Source organism: Anoplopoma fimbria, chromosome 12, assembly GCF_027596085.1.
Source record: "Anoplopoma fimbria isolate UVic2021 breed Golden Eagle Sablefish chromosome 12, Afim_UVic_2022, whole genome shotgun sequence".
NCBI classification, from domain to species: domain Eukaryota; kingdom Metazoa; phylum Chordata; class Actinopteri; order Perciformes; family Anoplopomatidae; genus Anoplopoma; species Anoplopoma fimbria.
In genome coordinates this window covers 16699976-16718334 of record NC_072460.1, presented here as the reverse complement: position 1 = coordinate 16718334, position 18359 = coordinate 16699976, and the positions used below count along the sequence as shown (strand labels likewise).

General features: G+C 40.1%; 2 protein-coding genes across 2 annotated transcripts; one reads left to right on the top strand and one right to left on the bottom strand.

Annotated features, from left to right (window-relative positions):
- Positions 1-886: 886 nt before the first annotated feature.
- On the top strand, positions 887-12070 carry cs (citrate synthase). The gene is made up of 11 exons (XM_054608877.1): positions 887-1053; positions 4367-4417; positions 4629-4736; positions 5261-5326; positions 6015-6146; positions 7054-7242; positions 7380-7579; positions 8372-8501; positions 9306-9407; positions 9706-9915; positions 10005-12070. The coding sequence occupies exons 1-11, from the start codon at positions 1003-1005 to the stop codon at positions 10173-10175; spliced, it is 1410 nt and encodes a 469-aa protein (XP_054464852.1). The 5' UTR covers positions 887-1002; the 3' UTR covers positions 10176-12070.
- Positions 12071-12707: 637 nt separating this feature from the next.
- On the bottom strand, positions 12708-17961 carry coq10a (coenzyme Q10A). Its single transcript, XM_054609117.1, has 5 exons — positions 17356-17961; positions 16266-16415; positions 15983-16175; positions 15642-15743; positions 12708-15214 (listed from the first exon to the last, which is right to left on the bottom strand). The coding sequence occupies exons 1-5, from the start codon at positions 17490-17492 to the stop codon at positions 15047-15049; spliced, it is 750 nt and encodes a 249-aa protein (XP_054465092.1). The 5' UTR covers positions 17493-17961; the 3' UTR covers positions 12708-15046.
- Between the last annotated feature and the right edge of the window lie 398 nt (positions 17962-18359).

The window sequence follows — 18359 nt, the reverse complement described above, 5'->3', positions numbered from 1 at the left end:
CTAAAGTAGCCATTTAGATAGATCATTAGGAAAGAAATCCTATCATGTGCTAACACTTAGTAATAACTGACTTTGATCTCTGCAAAAGTAATGCTGTGGCATTCACAGCAAATATTACCAGCTAACACTGCTTTAGGAAAAAGCCCAAAATATCACTCTATGTATATAAATAATATATAGATGTGGCCTATGATAACTGGAAAAACAAAGGCATATACAGTACCAGTCAAAAGTTTGGACACACCTTCTCATTCAATGGTTTTTCTTTATTTTTTATTTTTTTCTACTTTGCAGATTAATATTGAAGACATCCAAACTATGAAGGAACACATATGGAATTATGTGGTAAACAAACAAATGCTCAACAAACCAGAATATGTTTTATATTTTAGATTCTTCAAAGAAGTTGATAAAGTCATCAGAGATAAAGTATATTTAAATTCAGGCAACCACATATCTTCAGTTTAATGTTCCTTATTGATCTTGATACCCAATTTTCAGGGGAAAAGGTCAGAGTCCCTTGTATTGGAGCCACATCCAAGATGCCCTTTAACTACACCTGTGCATAGGTAACACTCGTACTTGTCAAACTTGATAAATTAAAATGAGTGTAGAGGAGAATCCTTGTCACATTATCCAGGCTAAAGGTCATCAATTGCGTTCAGTATCGCGGTATTTTTTCTTCAACTTGATAGAAAAGTGGAGCGACTTCATAAAGCCTCGTTCTTGAACAGACCATGCTCTGCATCTTACGTCACAGACAGAGGAAGGGGCGTTGTCCAATCAGCGTACACCCCTCAGCCCCTTAGCCAATCAAATCCGAATACGCTGTTGCGCCGATCCAGCCCATCGTCCAATCAGTATCGCTGCTTCCTGCGGGCCTCAATCCCTCTTCAACCTTCTGCTTTCTGGAGGGGCACCTTCAACCAGCTCCGCGGTGCACTGGCAGCAGTTTCCTTAGTTTTAAAGAACAATTGGAAATAACAGATTAACACAGACACCATGTCGTTTCTGACTGTCAGTAGGTTAGCACCTAAGCTCCTCAATTCAAAGGTAAGAGCACTTGAAACGGCCCTTAATGGCACTTTAGAAGTCAAAGTTGATGATGCTATATATCGGAAGCTAACATTAGCTTAGCGTGCTAGCAAGGGAATGGCAGGCTAGGTGAGCTAGCTTAGCTCAGCCCTGTCAAACACATTGTGAAATGCGGTTTACTGAGAGCTTGGCTAATACAATGTAACTGCTTTTAGGAGTAGCCACACCTTATGTATGTTTTTATAAAGGGATGCTCTAATAATAACCTGAGTTTGTCCTGTTTTTGAACTCCTGATGGCTAACATGCTCCCTGTGCTGGCCTGGTTTTGTCACCGCCTGCCCCAACATGTTTCTTTACCCAGAAATCAGTGACGTATGTTAGACCATGTTAAGTATCCTGTTTATTCCTTATTAGTGTATAACTGTTATTATTGATGTGACTACAGAAAGCTGATTAAACTCTGCGTCAACTTTTGCGTTTCGTCTGCCACCATCCCCGTTGACCTTCAGATTAGGATTTCAGCCAATGATCTAACGTCACATCACTTGATGAGGTCCTCCAAAATATGTTGAGTCTCCTTCAAGATGTTTAACTTACACAAGACTGTGCAAACAACCCTTTTTTTCGTCTGGATTCAGGCATCAAACATCAGTTTTAAATGTGTCACATCAGACTTAAAATATTGCTTTAATATTTAACTTGGTGTGTCATGATGGTACCACAAGGCTTGTCCATTACATTACATTAGTCATTTAGCATGACTAATGTAATGTAATGGACAAGCATTTAATCCAAAGCGATTTACAATAAGTGTATTCAACATAGGTATTCAAGAGAACTACTAGTCACCAGAAGTCATAAGTGCATCTCCTTTCTTAAACAAGCATCTAAGAGCATAAACCAGAGCAAAAGTACAGTGCAGGAACAAACTAATACGAATACAAATAGTGCTATGTGGAAGGCTCAGGGTAGTACTTCTTGTCTGCTGAAACCCTTCCAATCATTGATAAAGGTAGTTTCCTTCCTAGGGTTTTCCTCCACTGACATCTCAGCCCAGATTGCTGACACTGACGACCCTGCATCCCCCTCAAGCAAGTCATCAGGGACTAAATGGCTTCCTTCCTTGAACTCTGTACAAACTTGGGGGCACCGTGTCCCTGTTATCAGTCTTGTATTTAGGAAGATAGCTGATTTTAACCTGTGTCACACTCACCCTTTCTCCCTTATCAGCTGTAATCTTTGCTCAGAAGTTTTATTAGGGAGCTGTTTTGTAGTGGCATAGTATTCTTAGCCATAAAAAGTTTAGTCTCCGAACTATTTATGATAAAAAATCATGGGATTCACACCTGACAGCAGCAACAGTAGTATCGTGTGGTGGTGTCGATATGGTTTATTGCCTCAGGTGACAGATTTATCAGAAAACAACGTGTTTTATCCCATGTGCGTACTGTCAACGAAGTATCTAAGAGACCTTCATTTTTTTCACGTGTTTCTTGAGGTCACAGCCTCTGGGTTGACTCCTATACCCTTCTGATTAGTGTCGTTGCTCTAACCTTTCTCCCACACAGGACGTTGGGATTGACTGAGTGAAACTGCCGCTCTATATTTAAGGCCCTGAGCTGTTACATAATCTCTCTCTCAGCTGTGTGCGTTTGTGGTGACGCAAGAACCTACCTTTTGTTTTTCGGTGAGCCTTGTCGGCCCTTTACCAGTTGTGGTTACAAGGAGTGGGATCCCGTTGCGAGCAGAGCCAGCTGTCCCCAGTACCCCAGGCTCAGACTCCTCCCCTTTCCCATTGATAATTTTGATGAGCTGACAGGGGAGTCTTGTTTCAGTGGTGAGCAAAAGCAGGCTCAACTTCTCACAACTGAGCTTTCAATGAGATTACTAGCCTCCAAACACTTTCATAAACAGGGCCAGTGTTTTTTTTTTAATCTCTCTTACATCCCAGAGTCTCGTCCCAGTTCCAGCAACAGTCCAAGGCTTAAGAACCCCAGCACAATTAGTCATCGATTTTTTTTTTTGATATCTCAGTGTAATGAGGGATTTTTTATTTTCTGTCACACAGCTCATCTTGGCAAATAAATGCCTACTGTTTATTCATGTTCAGCTAGATGGGAAACATTGAAATCACTTGTCTATTTCCAGACTTTTCTTAGTAATGGAAAAATTATCTTAAGTAAAGGTTCTTTATTGACCTTGCACCGTAAGTCACAGTGCAGCATGTTAGTATATGTAGTAGGCCATTAAAATGATCTCCAATTATAATACAAAAACAATCTCTTTTGTTTTGTGATTGTTTGACACCAGCGTTGGAATTATAGAAAACTGGAAACCACATGAGCACATGAATCAATCGTACATATTGACTGGTGTTTGTGTGGAATTAGGGTTTTATTTAATGGCACACATCATGATGTTTGATGGAAGTAGAGCAATATTTGTATGATCAGGGTTATCCCCTATGCATCATGTGAGGGATGCCAAGGAGTAGTCCTCACCAGTACTTACTTGTTGCAGCTGTTAGTATTGATTTGCCTAGCCACCTCATCTCCATTAATTCGAATGAATTGGAGAAGAAAGAAACCAGCAGCCAACTCAATCCAAACGGTTTTAAAAGGGTGATAATTAAACACTTTTAGAGAGGTTCTTGTCAATATAAGGAAGGAATGAAGGATTTATAATTTAAGCCCTGCCATGTTTAATTGGTAGCGTTAACGCCAAGCATGTACTGCAGGGAAAGTGGTCACAGCTTGATGTAAAATAGTCGGAAATAATCTAAAAGTATAATTTGAAGAACTAAAACATTTTTTGGTTTTAAAGTCTGCCTTTGTTTATTTAGTTCATAGATGTTGTTAACTGGAGGACCATCAATAAAAAAGAACTGTAGTTCTCTATGTGGTCTAAAAATATGTGTCTTATGACTTGAGCTGCTGTGAGGTTGTCTAGGTTCATATGTAAGGAGCGTCAGAATAATAATAATAAAGCCTTTATTAGTCCCACAATGGGGAAATTATTTCTCTGCATTTAACCCATCCTGGAGGAGCAGTGGGCTGCAATGAAGCGCCCGGGGAGCAACTTGGGGTTAGGTGTCTTGCTCAAGGACACCTCGGCATGTTGCCGCTAGAGGGGTTTGAACCACCAACCTTGTGGTTGCGGGACAAGCGCTCTACCTCATGTGCCACAGCCGCCCAAAGCCCAGTGATGCTGCTGTGGCCTTTCATTTCTTTTTTTTCCTTTTTTTTTTTTTTTTTTTTTTTTTTTTTTTACAAGGATTTGTAGTTGTGCAACTAATACTCAAAGTCCTTTATTTTGTTGTCTGTCCCGCAGAATGCCACCTCCTTCCTTGTGGCTGCCAGACATGCCAGCGCATCAACAACAGTAAGTACACTCCATTCACTCCAGCGTGGACGACTTGTTTCAAATTATAACCTGGTTATTATGCTGTAGTGTAAGTGGCTTAGGAAAATACACTTGTTTGTGTTCTCTGGAGTATTAATGGAACATTTTACTAAAATGTTTACATGAAGTCTGTTTAATTAACAACATGTTGGTTCAAGGGCGTAACTGATTGAACATTGTGTTTTTACAGAATCTGAAGGATGTTCTGGCAGACCTCATCCCTAAAGAACAGACCAGGATCAAGAGCTTTAAACAACAGTATGGCAAAACCAACATAGGACAGATTTCTGTCGACATGGTGAGTGACCCTTGAGGGTTAGACGGTTAAATGTGTCAAGGGATGGGAATAAAATGAGAGCCACAAAGCCTAGATTCTACTGATCCACTGGCAATGAAAGAAGGATCACCTAGGCCAACGACGATGATGTGGATTAGACAAGGATATATTGGCGTCACCTAATCCGTCTAGGCCCGCTCAGACTTATTTACGCTGTCAGGGATCGCTGTTCGGTCATCTCCCTCAGAGTCCACAATATGAAGCTACGCTGCGGCCATTTTTTATGATGATCTCGAACTTAAAGAAATTATCTTTGGAATGATTTATGATTTAGATAAATTGCTAGTCAAAAAGATTGTTGGATTAATCAATAACAAAATAAACATTGTAAAAGACCGGCAGCCATTGCCCAAATTGTCTGTTGATTTGGGCTTTAAAGGTCCAATGTTACATAACTGTTGGTACTGCAAACTAACAACTGTATAGTGGTAACAAGACAGGTTTCATTATGTATTGTCACTATATGTTTGTGTTGTCATCCACAGGTCTATGGAGGAATGAGGGGGATGAAGGGCCTGGTGTACGAGACCTCTGTGTTGGATCCTGATGAGGTCAGTTTGCCTTCAAAGTGGCACGAAGCATTCAGGTTTTATAATTTGAATGCGCTCAGCTTTTTGGAGATTAGCCTGCTCCATAGGCACTTATCTTGATTGCTTTTCTTAATTAAGCTGAGAGATTTCAGTGGCAGAGTAGCTTTGTCGCCATATATCTTGTTAAAGGTAACGTTTGTCATCTTGAGAAATTATAGTACCCTGGATTTAAAAAAAATCATCCAACCGAAAAACCCAACCCAGTGTTGCCAACTCTTTGCCAATGTAAGAAGCTAGCAGCACTATCTCCAAAAGTAGCTAAATCTAGCAGGGAAGTCACTAGGTCTGCAAGATTGACAGCCCATCCCTGAAGGCCTCCCTCCAAAGCCACTGCCCCCAAATTATTATTATTATTAACAGAAACGTATCATAATTAATGTAAACAATAAACATGGCTATTGTTAGCACTCACAGCTGTCAAGCTTACAGTGATGACAATGATACATGTCCAATCATTACAGTCAGGCAAATTATATCATTTGGGGCTTATTACAGTCCTGCACCAGCTGCTGATTCCAGATTTTTTAAACTTTTTTTTTGTCAGAGCATTTGATTCATTGATTGCTTGGAAGCATATCATCACTTGATGGTGCATGATAATTTATTTTCTCTCTCTCTCTCTCTCTCTCTCTCTTTCATTGATACACAGGGCATCCGTTTCCGGGGCTACAGCATTCCAGAGTGCCAGGGGTTGCTGCCTAAAGCTCCAGGCGGTGAGGAGCCGCTGCCTGAAGGCCTCTTCTGGCTGCTGGTCACAGGACAGGTGCCCACTGAGGAGCAGGTGAGTGGGAGAGGAGAGCTTCAGCTTCAAAGATAGTTGTTCCAGAGTTGAAATGAGGGAGGGCTGTGCAGATGTTCATATGCTCCATCCATCTGACATATTTTGACAGAATCCCCCCCCTGTTTCTGCGTTTTCTAATTTAAATATTCCTGCAGAATCATGAATATTAGATGAAGGTGACATATGTTTGATCAGATCAAAGAGGAACTTGATATAATGTGAGTGCCAACTTGATTGTTGCCTTGTTCTAAACATGGGAAGGTCGATCTCAAGATGTTTTGGTTATAAGATAAGATAATCTTTTATTAGTCCCACAGCGGGGAAATTTGCAGGATTGCAGCAGCAGAGAGGGTAGTGCAAACAAGAGACATAAGTGAAGTGAAAGTAATAAATAAGTAGAATTTTAGTTATTTATTAGTATTAGTATTGTACAGTGGATTGCACATTTTTATATTGCACATATTTGTAAATTATTTATGACTCCAGAAAATTATTAAATATATACTCAAGATTGTTTTATAACTCGGGAACAAGACACTGTCATTACCTTTTTTTAATAGGCATTTTTATTGCTGACAGTTATGTCCTTGATATGAGGGTAGCCTGACTGATAAGCCTTCACCTTTAGCCGTCTACAACCTTTCCCTCTTTAACCTCTTCACCCTTTGCTCCTTGATATTCTGTTTTTTTTAACGCATCTGCCGGATAAAGTGAGATCGATCTTTTTCCCCCTTACCAACTATTTTCCTTCTACTTGTAAAAGTAAACATTGCACTGCTTCATCGGCACTGTGGCCGCTGTTAAAATGTAACGTGTACAATGTTATCTTATCAAAATGCCATTGTAAGAGCAGAGAGGGTGAATATTTCAGGTCACTCTCTTATATTGTGTGCTTCTGTTCCTCCAGGTCAGCTGGGTGTCCAAAGAGTGGGCGAAGAGAGCAGCACTTCCCTCTCACGTTGTCACCATGTTGGATAATTTCCCCACAAACCTCCACCCCATGTCTCAGTTCAGCGCTGCCATCACAGCTCTGAACAGCGAGAGCAGCTTTGCACGGGCATACTCTGAGGGCGTCCACAAGTCCAAGTACTGGGAGGTGAGTTTACGTCTAGACTGGTACAGGAAATCTCATCTTAAACAGGTTGTGGCAATGTTTGTCCAAAGTGAGATATCTTAACTTGTAAATGCATGGCCATTGAATTGAGTACATCCCTTTTGTGTTTCTTCTCTTAGTTTGTCTATGAAGACTCCATGGATTTGATTGCCAAGCTGCCCTGCATTGCTGCCAAGATCTACCGCAACCTGTACCGCGAGGGAAGCAGCATCGGAGCCATCGACTCAAACCTGGACTGGTCCCACAACTTCACCAACATGCTGGGCTACAGCGATGCCCAGTTCACTGAGCTAATGAGGCTCTACCTCACCATCCACAGGTGCAACTTCAAGCTATTTTATTAGATTAGAGACTAGCTTTGATTCTGTTGGTATATTTGTTTTTGTTGGAGATTGTCTAAAGGGTGAAGGAGAAGGGCGAGGGGGGGGCAATACAGCATGTTGGGTTGGATAATGCTTTAGTAAAGAGAGCAACTGAAATAACTGTCAAATATTATACTTAAATAACCTTCGATACCAAATAATAATAATAGTTATGTAACTTTATTAACCCTTGTGTCTCTAAAGCCTGTCATCTCGAGAGCAAAGCTGTAAAACCATTAAATTTAGACCATTAAACATTGATCAGTTAACTCAATTGACCTTACATGAAGGTAACATTGGTCTTGTTTAGCCACGCACGGGCATGTCAGTCAATTTCTGTGTGGTGCAACTTCAACTGTTATCTACTGCTTTCCATAATTGGCTGCTACCCACACAAGTTCAAATAGGGACAGTCATAAATACTCGGATGATATCATTTTACACAATCTGTAGTTTGTTTGGACATCCAACCTATCTACTAAGCAGAACGTGCTATCAAAGGTGAATGTATTTCACATTCAAACTGCACATGGGGGGGGGATTGTACCAATATACTGTTCAGACACAAGGGGTAGGTAGAAGGCCACTCTTTCCATTTAAATCAGTGATTTGTTAGCAGCGTCCAACAAACAGTTTGCCAGTTAGTGTTGAAAGGTAGAGAATGTCAGTTTAATCTCAGACAAAATGTCTGACATGTTTTGATGTAGTTTTTTTATTTAAACATATATTTTTATTTTGTAATGTTACAGTGACCACGAAGGAGGCAATGTCAGTGCCCATACCAGCCACTTGGTGGGTAGTGCTCTGTCTGATCCCTACCTGTCCTTCAGCGCTGCCATGAATGGTCTGGCTGGTCCTCTGCACGGCCTGGCTAATCAGGTTTGTACCAAGCAAATCATTATTGTCACTCTATTTTCACATACAGAAGATGCTATATTGTGTTAATCAACCTCCCCTCAACTTATTTGGTGTCACATTTTCCGATAAATTCTTCATAATAAAAGTCCCCGTGTAACAACGGCCAAAATGTCTGCTGTAAAAAAGACAATTGGAACAATGTGGGCTCTTTTGACTCATGAATCAAATCTCAATTTAGGATTGAGTTTTTTTTTCCTCCTTTCTGTGTTGGCACATGTCGGCACCCTCAAGAGACCAGCACTGAATGAATGATACAAAGGATAGGTCCGCAAAGGAAGAAGAGTTTGCAGTTCTAACACGCATGTCGGTGTTGAATTGTAAAGCATATTTTGGAGTTTAGCGTTTATCTCTTCTGCTGGTTTGGCAACACTTGAGTGGATGAGATTCCTGTCTCATTAAGCCCATAAATTGTAACGTTCCCTATACCACGTTCATTAAATCTTGCCGTCAATTTTATTAGTAGCTGATTAGTTGTAATTGTATGATTCAGCTGCCTATTACACACATTCTGACAGCGAACAAGTAACTACCTTTTAATAAGCATTCAAGATGGGTGTTTGGGGCTTTCATTCAATTCCTAATTTGCACACATACTTTGATACATTGCCCAAGATTTATTGTGAAATTATTCGGGGCTTCTTTCAAACAGGAAGGGTGTAATTTAAACCTGCCAGAACTCGTACACAGGAGAGTAAGCATTTTCAAAAGGTGACTCGTTCTTGGAAGAATGAATGTTTATTGTGTATTATATTCTGCCTTTCACAGGAGGTACTGGTGTGGCTGACTGCCCTGCAGCAGGAGTTGGGCGGAGAGGTGTCTGATGAGAAGATGAGGGATTACATCTGGAACACTCTGAAGTCTGGAAGGGTAAAGACAGCGTAAAATACATCATTAAAACTACTAATATCAATATTAATCAATTATTTAATAATCATTAATTGTGTATTTTTATGCATAAAATATTTAATGGTTTACACAGTCACTGTATTTTGCTGTCGGTATGTAATTAGAATTTCAACAAATATAACAAAAGTTTTTAAATAAGATTACCAACCCTGGCTTTAACACCCTAATAACCTTCCTAAGAGGCTATGCAAAGATTACAAGCAGAAAAGGGGGTTCACGGCTCAGAAGTTAAGGAATATTCTGCTGTCTCTCGTTGTAGGTTGTGCCAGGCTATGGCCACGCTGTCCTGAGGAAGACTGACCCACGTTACACCTGTCAGCGAGAGTTTGCCCTGAAGCACCTGCCCAACGACCCCATGTTCAAGATGGTTGCCCAGCTTTACAAGATTGTGCCCAACGTGCTCCTGGAACAGGGCAAGGCCAAGAACCCCTGGCCCAATGTGGACGCCCACAGCGGAGTGCTGCTCCAGGTAAGAGACGTGTGGTGATCATGCATTTGTCATCCTAATTTAGCAACTACAGATCCTGACAGGCCTGACTCTCTTTCTTCCGCCTGCAGTATTACGGAATGACTGAAATGAATTACTACACTGTGCTGTTCGGTGTGTCCCGAGCCCTCGGCGTGCTGGCTCAGCTGGTGTGGAGTAGAGCCCTCGGCTTCCCCCTGGAGCGCCCCAAGTCCATGAGCACGGATGGACTGATGACACTGGTGGGAGCCAAGTCAGGCTGAGGAACCACCTGAAAAGAGCTGGGGGGTTAGTGTGTGAAGGGTGGGAGGAGGTTGAAACATCAAAAAGGCAGACATAAGTGGTTGACCCCCTGTCAATTCCAACCCCAGGGATTCAATGGGATTCAAAGAGACAGTACTCTTTTAATGTCATTTCACAAAAGAAGGGCCTTTTTTTAACTGTCACACCGTTTAGTGTTTGAGTGCGTTTAGTTTAAAGGACAAGCTTTTCCTATAAGGTCTCCACATTTGGAACATGTGAAAACTTCAGAAACATAAATGTAACCCACAGTAGGCTCAAACTATGTACCATTATACGTCTGCTAGCATCCCCAGGGCACTGGGTCTGAACTATGAATAGGCAGTGGCATTCAAAGGGAATTGTGGAAGTGAAAAACTCTTCCTTTGTATTTGTTTAAAGATCTAAAGTTAAATACGCGACTCAACCTTTTGCTGCTTTTGGCTAATGCAGTGATTTTGCTTTAGAGGATATCCCTAAGCAAAAGACCCTTTTCATCCAATTAAGGCTCCCCACTAGGTTTCGTCTATGCAATGTTCCCAGATGTCATCTCCCCCCAGTCTATCCATGTGTTTCACTCCCATATAAGAACACTCCAGTTTAGAATAAAGGTCCTCACCACTAAAATTAAAAGGCCGTTAAAAATATATATTCAAAATTGATTGAAAGTGAAAATTGGTTAAAAGATACTGCCCCTTTAAATCTTTGGTCCCTCCTTTTTTCTCCAACTTGTAGTTTTTTTTATTTTAATCATGACCTATATTGCCTCTATGATCAAAATAACTGTCTTGTCTATATAGAAATAATTCTTCTTCGTTAACATGCATTACTGTTTTTTTAAAGGGTCTCTGCTCATAAGGTCCTCTGAATGGTAGAGAATCAAGAATGTACAGTAATAATAAAGATTATAGCAAAGGGTGTTGTAATTGGCAGCCTGTAATAAATCCTTAAGAGCAAGCTTGAATTTTAAAAAAAGAAAGGTGGGATATGGGGTCTTTGTATTTGTTAAATTCATGTCTTATTTGAGTGTTTGTGACTTTATCCCCAGAGGACAGCGCTTTAAACATCAACTACTCCAAAATGAGCACTTGCTTGATTGGATATCCTAATTTGTAGTAATAGAGACCCCCCCCAAGGTTGAATGAGAGTCTTTGGTGTGGAAAATGTATAAAACGATAATTTTCTCATTTTGTGGTTGTATTTATACTTTGTGTACATAGGTATATATATGTATAGCTTGAATGTATGAGCTCTGTGCGATCACTTGCTTGTAATGACCACAATGATTACCATAGCTTACCAACAATCACGTAGTGTCCAGTCTCACTCTAATGTCCCGTCTCACTGGTCACTCTGACAACGAACAAAAAGGAAAAAACTGCAGCTATCTTGTATATACACGATTTCTTGCCTATATCTGTGGGCTTAGCCGGTGCTGTTGTTTTTCAGGTGTTTCACTTGAATGTTTCAAGCTTGCTCTTAAGTTCTGGGTTTGTCAACACTCCATTTTTGTGTAACTTAAGTTCTTGCATCCTTTCTTCCTCTTTTTTTTCCCCCCAAAGTATTCTTGCCGAATTAGTCAGTAGTTCACTCAGATGTTAGAATCTCTGCCCTGCTACCATCTTCCTTCTGGCTTCTATCAGGCATGTGTGTGTTTTATTGTAGTGTTTTTTTTTCCTTGTGGGTTCAAGAGCTGTGGTTATTTTGATCATAGAGGAGCATAAAGGTTGTACTTGATAACTGGGAGAATTCATTGCAGATGGATTTGTTAGAGAAACGCTTTGGGATTGGGGCTGGATGGGTCAAAAGGGCAAGATAAACTAAGGAAAACCTAATTTAAAAAAAAAAAGAAAAATAATAAAGGTTTTTATCAACACTTGTTTGGTCTCATTTTCTTGAAGGTATATAAAAGAGTCTATAAAATATGTCGTTCGCTCTCACTTTAAGAAGATTATTCCAATTATGTGCAGTTTCTAAATAATCTGCATACACAACCGCTGAAGAATGAGGTCAGTGTCGTGTCCACCTTATTGATGATTTCTTCCTAAATATAGGGTAGATGTTGCAATAACTCTGTAAACTTTGAGTCACTCCTGTTAAGACATGCAGCATCAGACAATTGCATTTTTGGAACAATCTCTTAATTGATTTTTGACAAAATCAGTATTTCTGGAAAACCATTAGCCCTCTCATTTATTCAGTTCTGTATCTTCCTCTGTGAGAAGATCTGTTCTGTGAGGCCGGAGTTTTATGTAATGAATGCAATTGACATGATTATGAACGAAGACCGGTCCAAACACCCAACTCTTCTATGTGCTGTTATTAATAACTGTCCCACATACCGTCACTCTGCTCTGGTTTCCTGTGTCAGTCAGCTGCCTTTTGGAGAGCTGTGTCCTCCGCCCTCTGACACCTCACCCACACTGTTTATGGCGGTAAAGTTCATCAGAGCTTCAGCTAAATGTCCTTGACTCTGCAAATTAAAAAACCTGCACACAAAGGAGCAAATTCCACCTTTTTTATTTAAATAACGCTTTGAAATACACACAGTATTTACAGGGATACACTTAAGCTTGCAACAGAAAAAGTGCAAGATTTAATGTATGCAAAATGTTTGTATTTTCAATTGTATGAACTCTTCAGCCAGTGATGGTGATGTGCCTCCATCCTTATGTACATACTAGACTGCTACTGTTAGAACATAGGTCATTCAAACAATTGCAGTTTCCCCGGGGATGGAGAGCAGAGGGGATCATATAATACTCTTCAGTTTATATTAAAATAATTGTTTAATGTTTTGTATTTACAGAGTATTGGCAACTACAATAAGTTCAATTTGTGCGCAACATACTGAAAATAAATGTCTGACGAAATGAAAAAAAACCGTGGGGTTAAAATGCATTATTAGATGCAACATTTATGACAATATGAGCGCCATGCCTTATTGAAATCCAAATGAGCCTCAATAAAATAGACTCAATCTATATTGATCCATAAAGATACAACACTCAAAAAAGTTGGACTGTGATTTTTTTTTTTTAAGTCAGTGATTCACACAGATTTTGATTTAATTAACATTTTTCATGCGTTAATGGTTAACTATCCTTCATTTCCAATCACATTATCTACAGAGAACATAAAGCATGTAAGCATTGAGGACAAAATACAGCTTTGGAGATACTCTGTTGTATTCGGCTAGAGACTTGGAGCCTGTGGACATAATGTACGGCCTATTATGAGGAAGGTCACACACTGACTTTCCATTGACATTTTGCAAGTTGAACATGGTCCACTCTAAAAATGGCAGATAGAATCAATAAACTTGAGGAGCCTTTATCATGGAATGAAGCCACGGGCTGACTGTATATGAAATATAAATCCCAAATTAATGAAGTCATGCACAGTTAATGCAACACAAAAATACAATTTTTGCCTCTTTGTTTCCATGCTTCATAATTTATATAAGTAAAAGCTAAAACTTTCCAAAAAAATAAGCATGAAAGCCAACGACAATGATAAATGATTGATAATGTTTTATTCTGCAGCCCACCAGTATATTTTAAACCAACAATGTACATCATAGGATTATATACCATCCTCCTGATGACCTTCAGTGAACAAGCAGAGTGGGGATACTTTTACAGAATGTATTACATATTGACGTAAACACGTCAGTTATCGTTATATTGAATTCTATAAGTCGGCTTATCAAACAAATGTCCATGATTTAAAGCAGATCATTTAGTGATAACCTGAAGAAGATATAAGATCTCCATTTGTAATACCTTTAACAGTATTTCACAGTACTCTCCAGTCTATCAGGTGCCCTTGTTGGTGCAAAGTTAAGTTCCCCCCCACCTCTGTTAATCAACTAATAGTTACTTGTTCTGGGCTGTAAAATAAGACATTATTAAAATTAGCAGGCCAAGTGTCAATGTCCAAAAACACAATTCTCACAGCACATCAAAATCCAAGTTAAAGCAAAATGTCCCAAACCTCAAGTGAATTGAGGGCACAGCTGAATAATGAAAAAAATATCATTTTCCCTGTGAATAATGTTGCACTTCAATGATATCGTCACAACAAAGTGTGACAACACTTAATGCTCCAACATGGCACATGAATTTGAACCCCAATAAAACAGTAAGAATTTGCAAATGACCACTGATGAATAAATTAAAAACGATTGAATGAATTGTCCACCAGGTTACGTACTATATGTCAAACAATATATTAAAACTTCACTTTGAAATGAATGTAAATGGTAAAACTAGAGGCAAAGAACATGCTTATGGTATGAGCAGCTGAAGTTAACTAAAAAGTGAACACACAGATTTGACATCGTGTCAGTGCGGCATATAGCCTTGAGATCACAGTGACCGATAAGACTTGATGCCTATTGAGAGCAAACGTTTGTGTCTTTTGTCTAAAAGATAAAAAGGCTGTTTTGTTCAGTGTCACTGTGCTTCTGCGTTTAAAATAATAGTCGACTCTACCATTGGTAACATGATGTTGCAATGATTTACTGTTTTGTTTATACAAATACAGCTTGTAACTGCCATGGAGCGAGAGCAACGGTGGGTTCCTTCTAATAAACAAGCGTCCTTTAGGTGGAGGTAGACAGGAAGGGGACAAACCGAACACACAGAGGAGATAAACAAGAATGTTGTTGCAGGAATTCCAACATAACGCTTACTAGAGTTGGATGCCTAACATCTTCAGGGGCTGTGAAGTCTCTGTAGCGCTGGAGACTCGAAGTGATGGTCGACTAAGAAGCATCATGCAGGTTGGTGTTGATAAAGGGAATAAAGGTTGTTATGGTTTAAGGCCAGATGAGAACATACAGCTGCTGAGATCACGTCTGATGCACCTCGTGAAACATCAGCTCTCGTGGGATTCGAGTCTCTGGGCCGTAGAGCTTACCGGCTCGCCGCTCAAACGCGGCGACATTCTGCTTTACAACCTCATCGAAGAACATGGTGGCTAACTGGGAGTGCAGCAAAGAGCGGAACTCAAAGGATATCTGTTGAAGATACAAAAAAGATCTCTTTAGTACATGCCAGAGGGCGTAGACAACTATACAATAGCTTGAGTAGGAATAGTTTAACATTTTGGAAAATGTGTTTATTTTCTTTCTCGCTAAGCAATATCACTCATGTGAAGCTTCGACTAGCAGACAGTCTCACCATGAAGAGGAGACTCCAGAAAAGTCACAGCTCACAAAAAAGAAATAGTCCCAAACACAACCGCCCGAAAAACCAGAATGAGCTGTTTGGACATGTCAGGCAGGCTAGCTGTTTCCTTCTGCTCACAGTCTTTATGCGAAGCTAAGCTAGCTATCTGCTGCTTTAGGCTTCGTATTTACTGTACAGACTTGAGATGGTATTGGGCTCCTCTTCTAACTTTTAGCAATAAATGAAACCACAGGAAGCAAGCTGCAAGCTACTTACAGAAAAGTCTACCGTGCAGGTGCGAGGGTAACCAGGAATACCGGGACTAAAGCGCCATATCGTCTCCAGGTGATTGAATAGCTTTCCATCCGTACACACTGCCTAAAATCACAGAAAATAAAAATTCTAGGATTAGAAACGAGACTTGTAAACAATGGGTGCTTGTTGGCATCACAAACATTATTCTCTTAAACTAATCATTTTGTTGATTCGCATTCACATTGCATCAATATCAAATACAACCATCATCATACAACATGCCATTCATGGAAATCTCGTTAAACATCAGATATAAAAACCTTCACAGTACTGACAGACTCTGTGAAAGTACTGGCACTTACTTTGACTAGATGAGGCCGGACACTACTGATCATAGACGTGTATCTCTCCACCACTGGATGAAATCCGACTTCCAGTTGGGCTTTGGAGTGGCCTGCTCTCTTCATGATGGTCTGGGACTTCTTACACCAGGGCACAAAGTGCTTGTAATCGTCAACATTGGCTACCACATCGTACATTTCCTGCATAGAAAACCTATGACAGAAAGCATTGCAAGGTTGAGGAATAACAACAACAAAAAAAAACACACATGATAGTTATTAGCAGCACATGTTGGAAAATTACCCAAGTATCCTGCGCTCAGAGTACTCCTTCCTTTTGTTGGTGAAACTGATGAAGTTTCTGCTTTGGGGAACAGTTGACATTGTATCCCAGTCTTGAAGGCCAATCACTTTGGGAGTTCTTGTCATCAAAATGCCGCATGAGGACAAGTGTCTAAAAGGTAAGAGAAATATTTTTCTATAAGTCACATTCTGGAAACAGACACAGTCCACAACATAAAAGGCCCACTACGTTACCTTTTCCAGATACTAAAGTCAATGAGAACACAGAATAAGCTGAACTAGGAGGTGGTGGAAGGTCTCTGTGTTGTGACTGTGCTGGTATTTTCTGAGTTGGGCCTCATATGTGAATGGCAAAAAACTTTGTAATTTGACACCCACTCAGGCTTGTTGTACCACTTAGAAATGCATTTTCCAGTAGCAAACCTGTAGATACTGTGAACATTTGGTTAATGCATCACTACTTACTGGGAATAGGGACGGCTGATATTGCCTTCAGATAATATCACAATATTATACTGTAGTTTTGTGATAACATATTTAGGACGATGGGATAAAAATCATGAAAAATACTTAATATTTTTAGTTGTTTGGCTGTCTCTTCACATGATTTCTGGCTATATATTTTTATCTATATTTTTTGATTTCTGTTTTTAGTAGGGAAAAAAAGTCAGTCTTACATTACTCAAATTACAATAAAAATTGTTATGGTATATTTATTTAGGAAAAACAACAAACCTTGTAATAGACATTTAAATGACAACATCAACATGTTAAATTGGCCCCTTGTGTTTACTTCAGAGGAGCAATGAAAGGTCAGGAAGCATCTGTACTTGCATGTTGCATAATTAATATTGGCCAATATTGGTATTATTAGTCATAATAATTGGATTTAGTAACACATGTGTTCACCCTTTATAAGTAGGAGTCTCCTGCTTGAATAGACTGTGACACCAGATACCAGGATGTCAAAGTCCTGGCCTTAACTCAGAAATGTCACACTTTAGAGATAAACCCTGATGAGGGTAGCTTGTAACCTTCCTCCTAACCAGTGTCATTGACTGTGTGTGCAGGACTGTCCGTGCTTTGCTCACCTGATGCTCTGCCGCAGACATCCTCTCTGAGCCCCGCCGAGACACGAGCGGGGGCTTCCCACAGAGGCCATCTGGAGGAAGTCACTAAATGTCCGCACACCCATGGGTAACCTCCGGGCACCGGCCGTGGCTGCCATTAAAGCAGCCCGAGGAGGACAGATCCTGGGTCTATCAATGCCAACGTGAGCGTGGTGGTAGCTGACTGACCTCGTTAAGTAGCGCGCGTTCACTGGCTGTTCATTTCTGCGTACTGTCGCTTTAAGAGCTGTCAGCGTCACCAACGTCCGTCAGCTGCTAACGTTAGCCAACGGCCGCTAACAAGGTTTCATAACGAGCCCGACCGGCTAAACGCGACGTACAGCCGCGTTGCTCTATTCCTCCCCCAGCAATACTCACATCACTCCACGTATAAACTTACAATAAAATAAAATTATTTGTGCTAGTTTTGGGGGTTTTTAATAGTGTCAAATACCGCCCAGCTGCGAACGACCTTCTGCGGCTAAACAGAAACGCCGGTGGGGGAGCGGCTCTCTTCTTCTGCGGGCTGGAGCTCCGTCTGGCCCAACGGCTCCCTGGTGAAACACTGCCTCCAACCGTGGCGGAGGTTAACGCGTTTTAAGGGTTTAAAGTTGCGTATTTGTGTTGTATCATTTAATGTGTTAGGATATAAACTCAAAACTATAATAAAATGTTATTTGTTGGTTGTAAAACTTTCATTTAAGATGATTTAGACTAACATTAAAGAGGAGATGGTTCATATTTGCAACACTAATACACTGTGCAATACAATGGTTATAATAGTTTCTGTCTGTATATATAATATTTCAGTTACTGTGGATTCTTTATTGTTTTTTTACTGTTTTTTTATTGCTCATTTGCTTATTTATAATACTTATTTTTGATCTTGTTTTTTTTTTTTTTTACTATGTCTCTTGTTTGCACTATATCTATGCTGCTGTAATCCTGTAAATGTCCCCGCTGCGGGACTAATAAAGGATTATCTT